Source organism: Balaenoptera physalus (genome assembly GCF_965194825.1).
Source record: "Balaenoptera physalus genome assembly, chromosome: 2".
NCBI lineage: Eukaryota > Metazoa > Chordata > Mammalia > Artiodactyla > Balaenopteridae > Balaenoptera > Balaenoptera physalus.
Window position 1 is genome coordinate 91,761,443 of NC_138883.1, and position 14,963 is coordinate 91,776,405.

The window sequence follows — 14,963 nt, forward strand, 5'->3', positions numbered from 1 at the left end:
CAAAACTATGTTGAATAAATAGTGGTGAGAGTGGACAACCTTGTCTTCTTCCTGATCTTAGAGGTAATGGTTTCAGTTTTTCACCATTGAGAATGATGTTGGCTGTGGGTTTGTCATATATGGCCTTTATTATGTTGAGGTAAGTTCCCTCTATGCCTACTTTCTGGAGGGTTTTTACCATAAATGGGTGTTGAATTTTGTCAAAAGCTTTTTCTGCATCTATTGAGATGATCATATGGTTTTTATCCTTCAATTTGTTAATACGGTGTATCACATGGATTGCTTTCCGTATATTGAAGAATCCTTGCATTCCTGGGATAAACCCCATTTGATCATGGTGTATGATCCTTTTAATGTGCTGTTGGATTCTGTTTGCTAGTATTTTGTTGAGGATTTTTTCATCTATGTTCATCAGTGATATTAGCCTGTAGTTTTCTCTCTTTGTGACATCTTTGTCTGGTTTTAGTATCAGGGTGATGGTGGCCTCGTAGAATGAGTTTGGGAGTGCTCCTCCCTCTGTCATATTTTGGAAGAGTTTGAGAAGGATAGGTGTTAGCTCTTCTCTATATGTTTGATAGAATTCGCCTGTGAAGCCATCTGGTCTTTGGCTTTTGTTTGTTGGAAGATTTTTAATCACAGTGTCAATTTCAGTGCTTGTGATTGGTCTGTTTATATTTTCTATTTCTTCCTGGTTCAGTCTCGGAAGGTTGTTCTCTTCTAAGAATTTGTCCATTTCTTCCAGGTTGTCCATTTTATTGGCATATAGTTGCTTGTAGTAATCTCTCATGGTCCTTTGTATTTCTGCAGTGTCAGTTGTAACTTCTACTTTTTCATTTCTAATTCTACTGATTTGAGTCTTTTCCCTTTTTTTCTTGATGAATCTGGATAATGGTTTATCAATTCTGTTATCTTCTCAAAGAACCAGCTTTTAGTTTTATTGGTCTTTGCAATTGTTTCCTTCATTTCTTTTTCATTTATTTCTGATCTGATCTTTATGATTTCTCTCCTTCTGCTAACTTTGGGGTTTTTTTGTTATTCTTTCTCGAATTGCTTTAGGTGTAAGCCTATGTTGTTTATTTGAGGTATTTCTTGTTTCTTGATGTAGGATTTTATTGCTATAAACTTCCCTCTTAGAATGGCTTTTGCTGCATCCCATCAGTTTTGGGTTGTCGTGTTTTCATTGTTATTTGTTTCTAGGTATTTTTTGATTTCCTTTTTGATTTCTTAAGTGATGTCTTGGTTATTTAGTAGTGTATTGTTTAGCCTCCACGTGTTTGTATTTTTTACATATTTTTTCCTGTAATTGATATCTAGTCTCATAGCATTGTGGTCGGAAAAGATACTTGATACAATTTCAGTTTTCTTAAATTTACCAAGGCTTGATTTGTGACCCGAGATATGATCTATACTGGAGAATGTTCCATGAGTACTTGAGAAGAAAGTGTATTCTGTTGTTTTTGGATGAAATGTCCTATAAATATCAATTAAGTCCATCTTATTTAATGTATCATTTAAAGCTTGTGTTTTCTTATTTATTTTCATTTTGGATGATCTGTCCATTGGTGAAAGTGGGGTGTTAAAGACCCCTACTATGATTGTGTTACTGTCGATTTCCCCTTTTATGGCTGTTAGCATTTGCCTTATGTATTGCGGTGCTCCTATGTTGGGTGCATAAATGTTTACAATTTTTATGCCTTCTTCTTGGATTGATCCCTTGATGATTATGCAGTGTGCTTCTTTGTCTCTTGTAATGGTCTTTATGTTAAAGTCTATTTTGTGTGATATGAGAATTGCTACTCCAGCTTTCTTTTGATTTCCATTTGCATGGAATATCTTTTCTCATCCCCTCACTTTCAGTCTGTATGTGTCCCTAGGTCTGAAGTGGGTCTCTTGTAGGCAGCATATATATGGGTCTTGTTTTTGTATCCATTCAGCCAGTCTGTGTCTTGGTTGGAGCATTTAATCCATTTACATTTAAGGTAGTTATTGATATGTGTGTTCCTATTACCATTTTCTTAATTGTTTGGGGTTTGTTATTATAGGTCTTTTCTTTCTGTTGTGTTTCCTGCCTAGAGAAGTTCCTTTAGCATTTGTTGTAGAGCTGGTTTGGTGGTGCTGAATTCTCTTAGCTTTTGCTTGTCTGTAATGGTTTTAATTTCTCTGTCGAATGTGAATGAGATCCTTGCTGGGTAGAGTAATCTTGGTTGTAGGTTTTTCCCTTTCATCACGTTAAATATGTCCTGCCACTCCCTTCTGGCTTGCAGCATTTCTGCTGAAAGATCGGTTGTTAACTTTATGGGGATTCCCTTGCATGTTATTTGTTGTTTTTCCCTTTCTGCTTTTAATATTTTTTCTTTGTATTTAATTTTTGATAGTTTGGTTAATATGTGTCTTCGTGTGTTTCTCTTTTCATTTATCGTATATGGGACTTCCTGCACTTCCTGGACTTGATTAACCCTTTCCTTTCCCACATTAGGGAAGTTTTCAAGTATAGTCTCTTCAAATATTTTCTCAGTCCCTTTCTTTTTCTCTTCTTCTTCTGGGACCCCTATAATTCGAATGTTGGTGCGTTTATTGTTGTCCCAGAAGTCTCTGAGACTGTCCTCAATTCATTTTATTCTTTCTTCTTTCTTCTGCTCTGCGTTAGTTATTTCCACTATTTTGTCTTCCAGGTCACTTATCCGTTCTTCTGCCTCAGTTATTCTGCTCTTGATTCCTTCTAGAGAATTGTTAATTTCATTTATTGTGTTGTTTATCATTGTTTGTTTGCTCTTTAGTTCTTCTAAGTCCTTGTTAAATGTTTCTTGTATTTTTTCCATTCTATTTCCAAGATTTTAGATCATCTTTACTATCATTACTCTGAATTCTTTTTCAGGTAGACTGCCTATTTCCTCTTCATTTGTTTGGTCTGGTGCGTTTTTACCTTGCCCTTTCATCTGCTGTGTGTTTCTCTGTCTTCTAATTTTCCTTCACTTACTGTGTTAGGGGTCTTCTTTTCGCAAGCTGCAGGTACGTAGTTCCCATTGTTTTTGGTGTCCGCCCCCAGTGGCTAAGGTTGGTTCAATGGGTTGTGTAAGTTTCCTGGTGGAGGGGACTGGTGCCTGTCTTCTGGTGGATGAGGGTGGATCTTGTCTTTCTTGTGGGTCAGACTGTGTCTGGTGGTGTGTTTTTCGGGTGTCTGTGACCTTAGTATGATTTTAGGCAGCCTCTCTGCTAATGGGTGTGGTTTTGTTTCTGTCTTGCTAGTTGCTTGGCATAGGGTGTCCAGCACTGTAGCTTGCTGGTTGTTGAGTGGAGCTGGGTCTTAGCATTGAGATGGAGCTCTCTGGGAGAGCTTTCGCTGTTTGATATTACATGGAGCCGGTAGGTCTCTGGTGGGCCAATGTCCTGAACTCAGCTCTCCCACCTCAGAGGCACAGGCCTGACACCGGCTGGAGCATGAAGACCCTGTCAGCCACACAGCTCAGAAGAAAAGGGAGGAAAAAAAGAGGTAAAGAAAAATAATAAAAATAAAATATTGTTATTAAAATTAAAAAATTATTAAAAATAAAAAAAATCAAAGGGTAATTTGAAGACAGAAAGAGAGAGCAACCAAACCAAAAAACAAACACACCAATGATAACAAGTGCTAAAATATATACTAAAAAATAGCAAAAACCAAAACAACAAAACAAAACAAAACTAAACTAAACAGACCGGCAGAACCCTAGGACAAATGGTAAAAGCAAAGCTATACAGACAAAATCACACAAAGAAGCATATACATACACACTCACAAGAAAAAAAGGAAAAAAAAAATATATGTATATATTAAAAAAAGAAAAGGAAGACAGCGACCAAGTCAATAGACAAATCTACCAATGATAATAACCTCTAAATACTAAACTAAGATAAACAAAAAACAGAAACAAATTAGACGCAGAAAGCAAACCCCAGGTCTACAGTTGCTCCCAAAGTCCACTGCCTCAATTTTGGGATGATTCGTTGTCTATTCAGGTATTCCAGAGATGCTGGGTACATCAAGTTGGTTGTGGAGATTTAATACGCTGTTCCTGAGGCTGCTGGGAGAGATTTCCCTTTCTCTTCTTTGTTCGCACAGCTCCTGGGGTTCAGATTTTGATTTGGCCCCGCCTCTTCATGTAGGTCTCCTGAGGGCGTCTGTTCCCTTTTGGGAAGCCTGAGGTGTTCTGCCAGTGTTCAGTAGGTGTTCTGTAGGAGTTGTTCCACATATACATGTATTTCTGATGTATTTGTGGGGAGGAAGGTGATCTCCACGTCTTACTCCTCCGCCATCTTGAAGATCTCTCCATATTCTTTTCCTTTATGGTTTCACCGGATATTGAATATCGTTCCCTGTGCTATACAGTGGGACCTTGTTGTTTATCCATTCTATATATGCCAGTTTGCATCTGCTAATCCCAAACTCCCAATCCATCCCTCTCCCAACCCCGTCACCCTTGGCAACCACCAGTCTATTCTCTATGTCCGTGATTCTAGTTTTGTTTCATAGATAGGAGAAGGCAACTTAATTCTACCTTTAGTTCTTTTTCAAAGCCAAGTCCCATTCATTCATATCACATCCCAAGAGGGACTGATCGACACAGAAGCACAACCAAGCAATGTAACACACTAGGGCTTTGTCTATGGCTGGAGAGGTTTAGGTCTTTCCTTAACACACAGAGTGATAAGGAAGACTGGGGTGAGGTTTTAAAGTTGCCGTCATATCACCATCTTGAAAGGAAGTTAATGCATTTATCTGTTCATTCAACAAATATTCTTTGAGCTCCTGTTATTCACAAGGAATTCTTCTATGTGTTGGGGATGTGAGAGGGGCTAGAAACTGAAGCAGAGAGGCAGAGAAGTTGACTACAGCAGCTTTTATGATCCCTTTGTTTCCTGGGAGATCTTAGTGACTGCAGCATGGAATAAATGGAGCTCTCACATAGGATGCAATGTAGGTTCGGATTGCAATGAAGCTCCAGGGGTGAAACCTTAGCTTCCCAGAAGACACCAGGGAAGTGTTATGGATACAGGGAATAGCTCCAGTGTACTGAAAACCAAGATCTTGAGTGAGATTTTATGGCAGATGGATGAGGTGATGAAATGAAAAGTACTTTTAACTTGTTGTCAAAAGCAAGGTTTTGAATCCAGCCCTGACTCCAGTTCTAGTTCTATGAATTTAAGCAAGTTTCTCAGTGTTTCCGAATGTGAGTTTATTCATCTATAAAACTGAGACAGAAATATTTTCCCTTATAAGTTTGTATTAGTTATCTATCCCTGTGTAATAGACTACCCTAATAATTAAGTGGCTTAAAACTATAGTGATACTGTATATTTATTCTGTGAATTCACTGGGCAATTTTTCTGCTGATCTGCTAGGATCACACATGTGGCTGCATTTAGTTCGTGGCTTGGTGAGGGTCTCAGATTAGCTGGGGCATACTTCTTCATCCTGAACTTCTCCAAGCCATGGCCATTTCAGGGCAGCATCTAAGAGGGTGAAGGAGGAAGCTGCAAGGTCTCTTAAGGCCTAGCCTTGGAAGTCACACAATGTCACTTCCACCATATTTCTATTGGTCACAGGAAGCCACAAGACCAGCTCAGATTAAAAGGGATGGGAAATAGACTCCAGTTCTTGATGAAAGATGATAAGAAATATTGTGGCCTTATTTTACAACCTCCTATAAAGTGCTGGTGAGGATTAAATGAGATTATCTATGTGAGGGCATTGTTTTTCTGCTATACGTATGTATGGTTTTTGGTAGCGTCATATATGCATTATACTTTTGTAACTGCAAAATTCTACAACACTCAGTCAAAAGCTAGTTTTTGATGATATAGCTGGTTGTATTATAAATGATCTATTTACCACCATCCATGGATCAATGGAGGGAGTTAGGACTACATGAGCGTCAAGTTAACTCATTTCATAAAGAAAGGTTTTAGTCTGTAGTGAATGGCTTAGTATCTGATTTTAGAGTATGCTTCTTATGCTCTTGGAAATGGTTTATCTCAATCAATTATAAATATCCTCAAAAGTTCTTGAGATGGTATAGGGAACACCTGGACATTTTGTGTGTGTGTGTGTGTGTGTGTGTGTGTGTGTGTGTGTGTGTGTCTGACAAACATACATGCTCCCGGTTTTTGGTAATAGTATTTCAGTCATTCTTTATAGAGTAACCCCTTTCCCATGACATGCATTCTTATTGGGACCATCCATCAGGATGCTCCATCAGTCTCTGGCCAGGACTGGGGGCAGCTTCCTTATTCTAGCTAGGCCAGTTGGACCCTAGCCTTTGAATCTGAACCCTGAGTGGGGTGGCAGAAGGATCCAATGATTGGAATCAATTCACCCAAATAGTATCACGCTGAAGAAGGTCTCCATTTGTTTCTGCTGCCTCTACCCAGACCTGCCTGCACTAGTCCCCATATAATTCCAGCATCAGGGTCAACGAGCCCTCTTATAACCTGATAATACTTAAAGCAGTTTTTTTGCTTAAAGTGTCTAGAGTTAGTTTTCTTGCTGGTAGATAGAGAAGCCCGCTGACACATGTATTTATTCAGGGGATATAAAGTGATGAGAATGGTCTTGAAGCTAAAATATCAGAAGATTCCAACTGATAAAACAACAAACTAGTTATCTTTTGTAACAGTTTCTAGGACACTGTACACATTTCCTTGAATAAGGATCCTTGGCCTTAAGGATCCATAATCCATCTAGGAGGAATAAGTACAGTGATTTAAAAAATAGTTTAGCACAACAATGTAATAAATATGCCAATTATCAGTGCCCAACATAATGCTTGGCACACAGTAAGCATACTACAATTATGTATTACAATTAATAAATTATTAAATGAATGATTCAGCTAATAAGTACAATGAAGTTTGAACAAGAGAGAGATATCACGAGCAAAAAGTCCTCATGAACAAGGAGGGATTTGAGCAGATTCTCTTAGGATGGGTGGAGTTTTTTGAAATGAAGAGGAGAAATAAGGGAATTCTAGCCCCGTGGACTTATTTTGCAAAGACTATGATAAGTTTAAAGAGAGGTGGCTCCTGAATCATCTGGCATCAAGAAAATCTTATTGCAAATACATAATTTTCTTCATTTGCTACTGAATTTTGGTACTGGTAGCACATTGCTCTAATATATGTCGATTGCCTAGATAATGGGTGTATTTCTTACATATTTGAAAGAAATCTCTTTCAGTAGTTATGTTTTCTCCCCCTTCTCACGCCAACACTATAGTTAAATCATGAGACTTATTGCCTAAAGAGGGGAATATATGGCCTAGGACTCCCACCCAATATGAAGAGGAACTAGAAAGTCTCTCCTCTACTCGAGGAAGGGGCCAAGGAGAAAAAAGGAGGAAAAAAAAAGGGCCAAAGCCTGAAGCAAGCATTTAATCTAAATCTCCTTTAGAGGTGAGACCCTGGAAGGCAGTTTAGGGTTAGGTTAGGAGGTAATAGAAATGTTCAGAAATGCTGGAAGGGGGGACTTGCAGGGCACCAGCGTTCACTCTTGGCTTCGTGGGCAAAAGCCTTAGAAAAGCCCTATGTTCAGCTGCTGCTGTCCAACACGTCACTGAGGGAGGACTCTAAGAGAGAACACAGGGTGTCTCACATGCTGCTGGAGTGTAGAGAGAGCAGGCAGTTTCCGGATTCCCCAGAGGGTGCAGCACAGTCCAGAAAACTGGTGGGCAGGACAAGGCCTTTGTGGATCTCCAACGAAGCCCTGCTTCTCCTGAGCCGTGGTCCCCCTGCCCAGATTCTTTTCCCAGTCTGAACACCACCCTTACCTCTCCCTACCTGGGGAGCTTTTAAAAATGCCTGTGTCAAGGCTCCACTCGAGACTATTTAAATCAGAACCTCCAGGGGTTGAGTCCTGGTGTCAGATTTTTTTTTCAAGTTCCCAGGTCATTCTACTGTAGAGCCCGGGTTGAGAACCACGGCCGTAAGTAAAGTCTAGTCACGTGTTTGGATTTAAGTTAAACATCACTTCCTCAGGAAAGCCTTCCCTGGTCAGCCACAACCTAGGTCAAGTACTCCGTTATATATCCTCCAAGCAAACAACCAGGACTTCTCCTTCTTGGCATTTAAAATTTGAGTCATCGTTTGTCTCGAGTCTGCCTTTCCCTGTAGACTACTATGTGAGGGGAGAAACGTTTCTGCCTTGCTCACCCAGGAGCTTGGTTCAACCACACACCAACTGGGACACAGTTTGTGTTCAGTAAATGCCTCTTGAACAAAGGCTCGCCTTTACTCAACCATGGGTGTGTGATCAAGGCTCCAATTCATGAATCTGGTAAGAGAATTTTTGCAGGTGAGGACTCAAACTAGGCCACATACTTATAGGGCTGTGATTTTAAATGGGCTCCTATTTTTGACAGTTTCACTGTTTTCATCTTCGAGATCATGGTGTCATAACAGTTCGGCAGGCTCATCATCACCATTGCAACCCTGGGTGGTCAACATTACTATTCCCGTCTTGCAAGTGGAAAGAAGTTAAATAACTTGCCCAGGTCCCTATACCCTATGGTCCGGGCACAAATAATCGCAAATAAGGAAAACCCCTTTCAACAGGATTCCTGTTTGTTTGTGCTGCGCTCTTATTTCTGGCTTGACAGCTGGTGGCTACTCCACGGGGATTTTCTGGGGGTCTCCAGTACCAGTGCCTAGGGCCCAGTGTGTGATTTCCTGCCCTCCTACACCATTATAGGGTGCAGGCACCACGGGGCCTTAGCTATATAAGGATACCATAAATACTATATTCTCTAAAGTCACTGTGCCCTGCTTGTCCTGGAGAGGAAGCCGTGTGTGTGTGTGTGTGTGTGTGTGTGTGTGTGTGTGTGTGTGTGTGAGAGAGAGAGAGAGAGAGAGAGAGAGAGAGGGAGAGGGAGAGGGAGAGAGAGAGATAGGGAGAGAGAGAGAGAGAGAGAGAGGGAGAGAGAGGGAGAGAGAAAGGTAGAGAGAGGGAGAGAGAGAGAGAGAGAGAGAATATGAATGTTCGGGGAGGTGAAATAGGGTCTAGGTTCGTCCAGGAGAAGCCCAATCTTAGCTGTGGGCTGGGGAAAAGGACCGCCCCTTCAATGCCTCCATCCCAAATCCCAGGTTCCAACATTCACAGGCCTCTGGGTCGTTATCCCACTCAGACTCTTGGAGCATCTTGGGTTCAGCCTGGGTGACTTGAACCAAGACCCAGAACCGCGCCTCGAGTGGGCTCTCGACGCCGGTGGCAGCGGCGGAGCCCCCTCCCCCGCTCGCACATCAGCCCCGGCCGCCGCCGCGCCCCCGCGGCGCCCTGCCCCGGCCTCCGGGCCTCCGGCCTCCGCTCTGTGCCCAGCCCGAGAGACGCAGTGAGGCGGCGCCGGGGAGACGCGAGCAGACGGGACGCGTCTCCTCTTTCGCCGGGGCCGCTGGGGCCTCCGAGCCGCCGTCTCCAGCGCGCGTTCTAGGTACAGGTGGCACAGCCTTCCGCGCCCGCAGGGCTTCCCAGGTCGCGGGGGAGGCTAATCTCGGGTCTAGATCTCCCAGCCGCAGAGCGGGTGAAACCGCTACTCGACTTCTTCCCATTCCCTCAACTCCTCACCCCAAAACGCGAAATCCCAGGCCGGGCAGGACCCGATCACCTCTGCCTCCTCCCACTGCGCTAATCCTGCGAGCGAGGGAGGCCCCCGCGCCGAGGCGGTGGCTGGCAAAGGGGAGTGGAAAGGGAGGATGGATGGGGCCGAGGGGTGGGGTGGTGATGAGGGGGATGTAGGAGGGGGTGTCATTTTCTTTTTCTTTCTTTTTTTAAAAAAAGTATTTCTCTCGCGAGAAACCGCTGCGCAGACGATACTTGAAGAGGTGGGGAAAGGAGGGGGCCGCGGGAGCCGCGGCAGAGACTGTGGGTGCCGCAGGCGGACAGGCGGCCACAGCTGGGACAGCTGCGGGCAGAGCAGGGCAGCGGCTGCCGCGGCCAGGACCAAGGAACAGCCGCCGCCGCCTCGGGAGCCGGAGCCGCCACTTCTCCAGTGGGTGCAGCCGGGGTCCCGACAGGGGTCGGGCGGCCACCGGGGCTGGAGCTTCAGCCACGGCGGCTTTTGCGTTTGCGCCGCGCTGAGGGCAGGGACAGGGACTGGGGTGAGGGGCTGTCCCGGAACGTCCAGAGCTGGCGCTGGCCCTCCCCTGCCTGACAGCTTCCTGGCCCGGGGCTCCCGGTGCCGGGCTCGGCGTCAGATGCTCGGGGGGCGGTGGCAGTGCCCGGAGCCGGCCGGGGACGGCGCGGCGGGCTTCCAGCCCCGCGGCTTGGCGGAGAGGACAGGCTGGGGAGCTGGGGCGTCAGAGCGCGCATCGTGCGCAATTCGTGCTAGTAAAAAATAAACGCAGCGAGCTTGCCCCAGGGTTTAGAACTGCTCGGGACATGGGTACTTTGAGGCGCTTTTTTCAGGCGGCGCCCGGGAGGCCGAGGGGCTGGCTGGAGCCGCTGCCGCCGGGGGCCTGGGCTTTTCAGCCAGCTGTGGACCAAACGGTCTTCACTTACCCAAAGTAACTGCGCCACGCGCAGGCGGCGCGCGGGTTGGGCTCGGGAATGGGGACCCCGAGGCTTCAGCATCCCGAAGCCCTGAATGTCTCCTCCGCTTCGGCGATTTGTCTGTTGCAGCTGGCAGGGGCCGCCTGAAGTGGGAGCAGCGCCTGGAGAAGGCGGGAGGAGCCCGGCCCGGGGGACGGGCGGCGGGAGAGCGGGACCCCGGCGGCGCGGCGCGCTCCAGGGCGCAGCGGCGGCCCCGGACCGAGCCCGGGGCGCGGCGAGAGGCGGCGGGAGCCGGCGGCCGCTCGACATCATGCGGCGAGGGGGGCTGCTGGAGGTCGCCCTGGGATTTACCGTGCTCTTAGCTTCCTACACGAGCCATGGGGCGGACGCCAATTTGGAGGCTGGGAACGTGAAGGAAACCAGAGCCAGCCGGGCCAAGAGAAGAGGCGGCGGAGGACACGACGCGCTTAAAGGGTAATGGAACGGGCCAGCTCCTTGGGTGTGGGTGTCCCCTCCCTCTTCTCCCGAGTATCAAGATCCAGAGGAACTGACAGGGTCGTTTCTGGACAGTAGAAGGATCCTTGACAAGACCTCCTGGGGGCACCTTAGAGATGCAAGGGTTATCCAGTTCTCGCCGCGTTTGTGGCTAAACCACCTTGCCTGTACGCTTTAAGGATTTCTGCCCCAGAGGAGAGGTCATGGCTAAAAGGAATCTTGGGCCATTGTCGAGGCTGATTTTGGGAGGTGAGAAGGGTTCTTTGAGGAAGAAGGGGAGGAGCTGCGACTGGGAAGAGGGGCAGCCCAACCTTTCCCTTCATACAAATTCCGGTTGTGTTTAGGGAAAGTACTTGCCTCGTGGGCATCTTTGTAGATGCTCTGTTTTTAAGGGAGCAAGGAAAGAAAGGAGTTTCAGGGACAGACAGTCAGAGAAGACACATAGTTAATGGTTGGTTCTCCTCTAAGTTATGCTTGTTAAAATTAGGGACTGAGTTTTCATTTCAGATGTCTACACTGGAAGCAGAGCAGGGCAAGTGTTTCTGAGAAGTTGTTCTGCGGTTGTTAGAAGCTCTTTATTTCATCCGGGCAGTAATGCTGCTGTGGCTGGCCTTGAAGGAGTGTTTTTAACCTGTCGTGTGTGTTACTCAGATGCAACTGAGCATTTCACCAGCTTCTCATGCCCCTATTACAGAAAATGTTTCAGCAGAAAATATTTAAATCAAGCAGGTTGACTCTATAAGGATGGCCAGTTCCCTGAATTGAAGAAGGGTGGGAGTACCCTTCCCTTAAAATTGTTCAAATTGAAAGGGAAGTATCTCTTTCTGAGAGTGTTTAAATTCAAGCCTCCGGAGAAGCAGCAGGATGGATTATAAATGACCCATTTTGTCCCCTTGGAGGATCCTGTAATGAACCTAGACAGTAAATACACCGAGGTTTCTATTAAGTTCTTAAGATTCTCATTGCTGCTCTTTTTTGAGTAGTTGTGTAGTTTGATTATATGACCCTGAGTGACCAAGTGATGGTGTCCACTTGGATATGTGGCTGGACATTTCACGTATTCTTTTTTGTTATGGGCTGTTTTTACTATATATATGTAGTGAAATTTGTGTTTGTATGGCCCAAGTATGGGAAGGAAAAAGTACAGTAAACTGAACGGACCAGTTTTTGAGTCCTGCTCTAGATCTGGGACAACATGATTGTCAGAGCCAAGCACTTAGGCCGTGGTGAAATATGCATGATTTTCTGACCCTAGGAAATAGTTATGATTAACTTAGTTCCATCTTGGCCTTTGTGGAAAATAAATCACGGATTCCAACAGTGCTGGAAAGGAAATTTGCTTATCATGTTAAGCCTGATACTGATCAGGCAGCAGACGTGTCTTGCCCTGTGTGCACGGCCCATGGCCAGTTCAGTAGATGGACTGAAACTGATTTTCACCCGTTCTCAAAAGGACCTGATTTAGCCTAGCATTTTTCCTTCAAAAAATGTATTTCTGCCATATATATTATCTTAATAGCTAAGCTCGATGGCATTGCTCCCATAGAGAGAGAGGAAGTAGGGGTTTAATTCTGTGGATGAAGGTCTGCAGGGAGACATTAGGCCTAGCCAGACATTTGTCTCGTCTCTATGTGCTATCACCAACCAGCATGTTTCCTCGGGAGGCCCTAACTCAACGTGAAAACAGAAACTAAGCCTTACTTTGTTGCTTAACAGGCTGTCCATGCTTTTACTCACACCAGCACTTAGTTCATCTGGGTTTTACATTTTTTTAAGATTATAAAGAAACACTTCTCTGTGTTATAGTATTTGGTCACTAACGTGGACGTTACCTTATTGCAAACTCTTCATAAAGCCTTCCCCAAAACATGGTATTAATAGATCAGTAATTATGAGTGTTCCTAATTCTCATGTTATCTATGAGATTTTGCATACATATGAAAAGTTTAACAAATAATTATAATTAACTTTTATAGCATAACAATATATATTAATATGCTATAATAATGAACCTTTATAATATAAAGGTTTTTATTTTTATAGTTCTTATGTTATCTAAAATGTTATATGTATATAATATATGTATTATATACATATACTTGGGGTAAAAAATAAAAATTTAAAAGGATATACAATTAAAAATATTTAATCGTAAATACCTCTCAGACACCATTGTCTTATGTATTTTTCTAGAGATAGTATAAAACATATCCATATATATATATATAATATATATGTATATATATATACACACAGATAGATATGTGTGTGTATCCTTTTTAATGCATGGAATATACCATAAATACTGTTCAAACCTTGCTTACTCTTATATATCTTTAGTGCATCCATCAATCAACTCATAGGGATCTACTTCGTGCATTCTCTTGGCGTATAGAATCCCATAATGTGGCTGGAACATTTCCCTAATGATGGCTCTTTAGATTATATTAAATTTTTTGCTGTTACCAACATTCTTCTACTTGCATGTTTGTGTACATGTGAATATTTATATGTAGTATAAGTTAATAAAGGAAAATAGAATTGCTGGATCAAAGGTTTACCCATAAGTTTTAAACAAATGCCAATTTTGATCTTAAATTTGAATAGCCTTTAAGATGTATTCTCTCTGCTTATTGCTATTACAGTCTCACATGAATAAGTCTTTTAACCACACCGTGCTGTATACATCATCAGGAAGAGCAGTTGTGTGTTCCATTTTTCCAGTTATTGCTTAAAACTTCTACTTTTTCTAGTTAAAATAGTACCAGCTTCAGAACTAACCTCTCTGACTACAGTAAAACCTGTTTACCATTTTGATGCACAGTTTATGAAGTGAAAGTGATTTGTAACCCCTAAGTCCGCCTGATGCCCAGTTGGTGGCAGCAACTTTCAGCACCTCACTAATATCTTCTCTAGGTAAAAGGTGCTTTAAACTCATCAGTGTCTTCCCTGCGTTGGTCTGGGCTCTCCTACAAATTACTGCCTTCTTCTCTTTCTCTGATGTGACAGGTGACCACAGAATTTGCCTGGGTATTCTTCTTCTTGGGATATGTATTCCTTTCCTGTCAGCTCCTTTGCGTCCCAGACTAGGGACCTGCGTGGTTTTTCCCTCTTTGGGTGTGTAGTCCTAGGCTGTCTTTCTCTCCTCCCATCCTGTTGCAGGTGTTCTTTTTTTTTTCCCTTCTCACTGGGCAGCAGACATTGTTCCACAGTGGAAACTTAAGCATCCTCAAGTTTCTTCCCAGCTTTCGCTGTGTTTTCTTAGAGTAAATCGCCAATTTCTGTTTTTACAGGAAATCCTTTTTTTAATGGAATGAGTGTGGTCCCCAGTCACTCTGAAAAAATTGCATTTCTCTGTATTTTGAAATGAGAGTTTTGCAATTTTCAAAAACGTTTTCAAGTAATAAATGTATAGTAGTTTTTGTTTGTCTGGGCACTGCTTAACATGTGTGAGATGACTTTATGAGAAATAATAAAATCCTAGCTTTATTGTTTGAATTTTAGTTCAGAAGAATTTTTCTCAGCTAAATTCTTAACTTCTGTGATTAGGCAAAAAGTGTGGGAGACAATCTAATTTAAAAAAAACACATAACTCTACTTGAATAGCAGTACTTATGCACCATTTATTTATGTTTGCCTTATTGCTTTAGCTCCCAAATAAGGAAATATTACAGTTTCCCATCAAAGGGAAAAATTCTTTAGAGTGAAACCTCCTTTGCCCAAATCTCTGATAAGATGGACTGAGAACGTCTATGCTTATTGCCTGGCTTATAAGTGTATGAGACTGGTTGTATTTCACACAATTTGTCCCCTTGTGCATGATTCCTTTTGGTCTTTGTTTATTTGTTTATTTTTTTTCCAGGGGTCTTGTTACCAGAAATACACATGGAACAGTTCATACACAGGATAGATTATGTGATGACAAACTCAGAGGGATTAATTACACAGACGT

The 14,963-nt window shown here is 43.5% G+C and overlaps 1 protein-coding gene across 3 annotated transcripts in view; it reads left to right on the plus strand.

Moving 5' to 3' along the window:
* The first annotated feature begins 9,311 nt into the window (after positions 1-9,311).
* The window catches only part of FBN1 (fibrillin 1), a 253,387-nt gene continuing 247,735 nt past the window's right edge, over positions 9,312-14,963 (plus strand). Inside the window, exons 1-2 of one of the 3 annotated variants that reach the window (XM_082452979.1) lie at positions 9,312-9,458; positions 10,646-10,990. In XM_082452979.1, coding sequence (XP_082309105.1) covers positions 10,827-10,990 — 164 coding nt within the window. In that variant the 5' untranslated portion in view covers positions 9,312-9,458; positions 10,646-10,826. Of the gene's footprint in view, positions 9,459-9,833; positions 10,017-10,645; positions 10,991-14,963 lie in introns of those variants that run through there. The other 2 variants (XM_082452980.1, XM_082452978.1) reach the window with 2 other exon arrangements.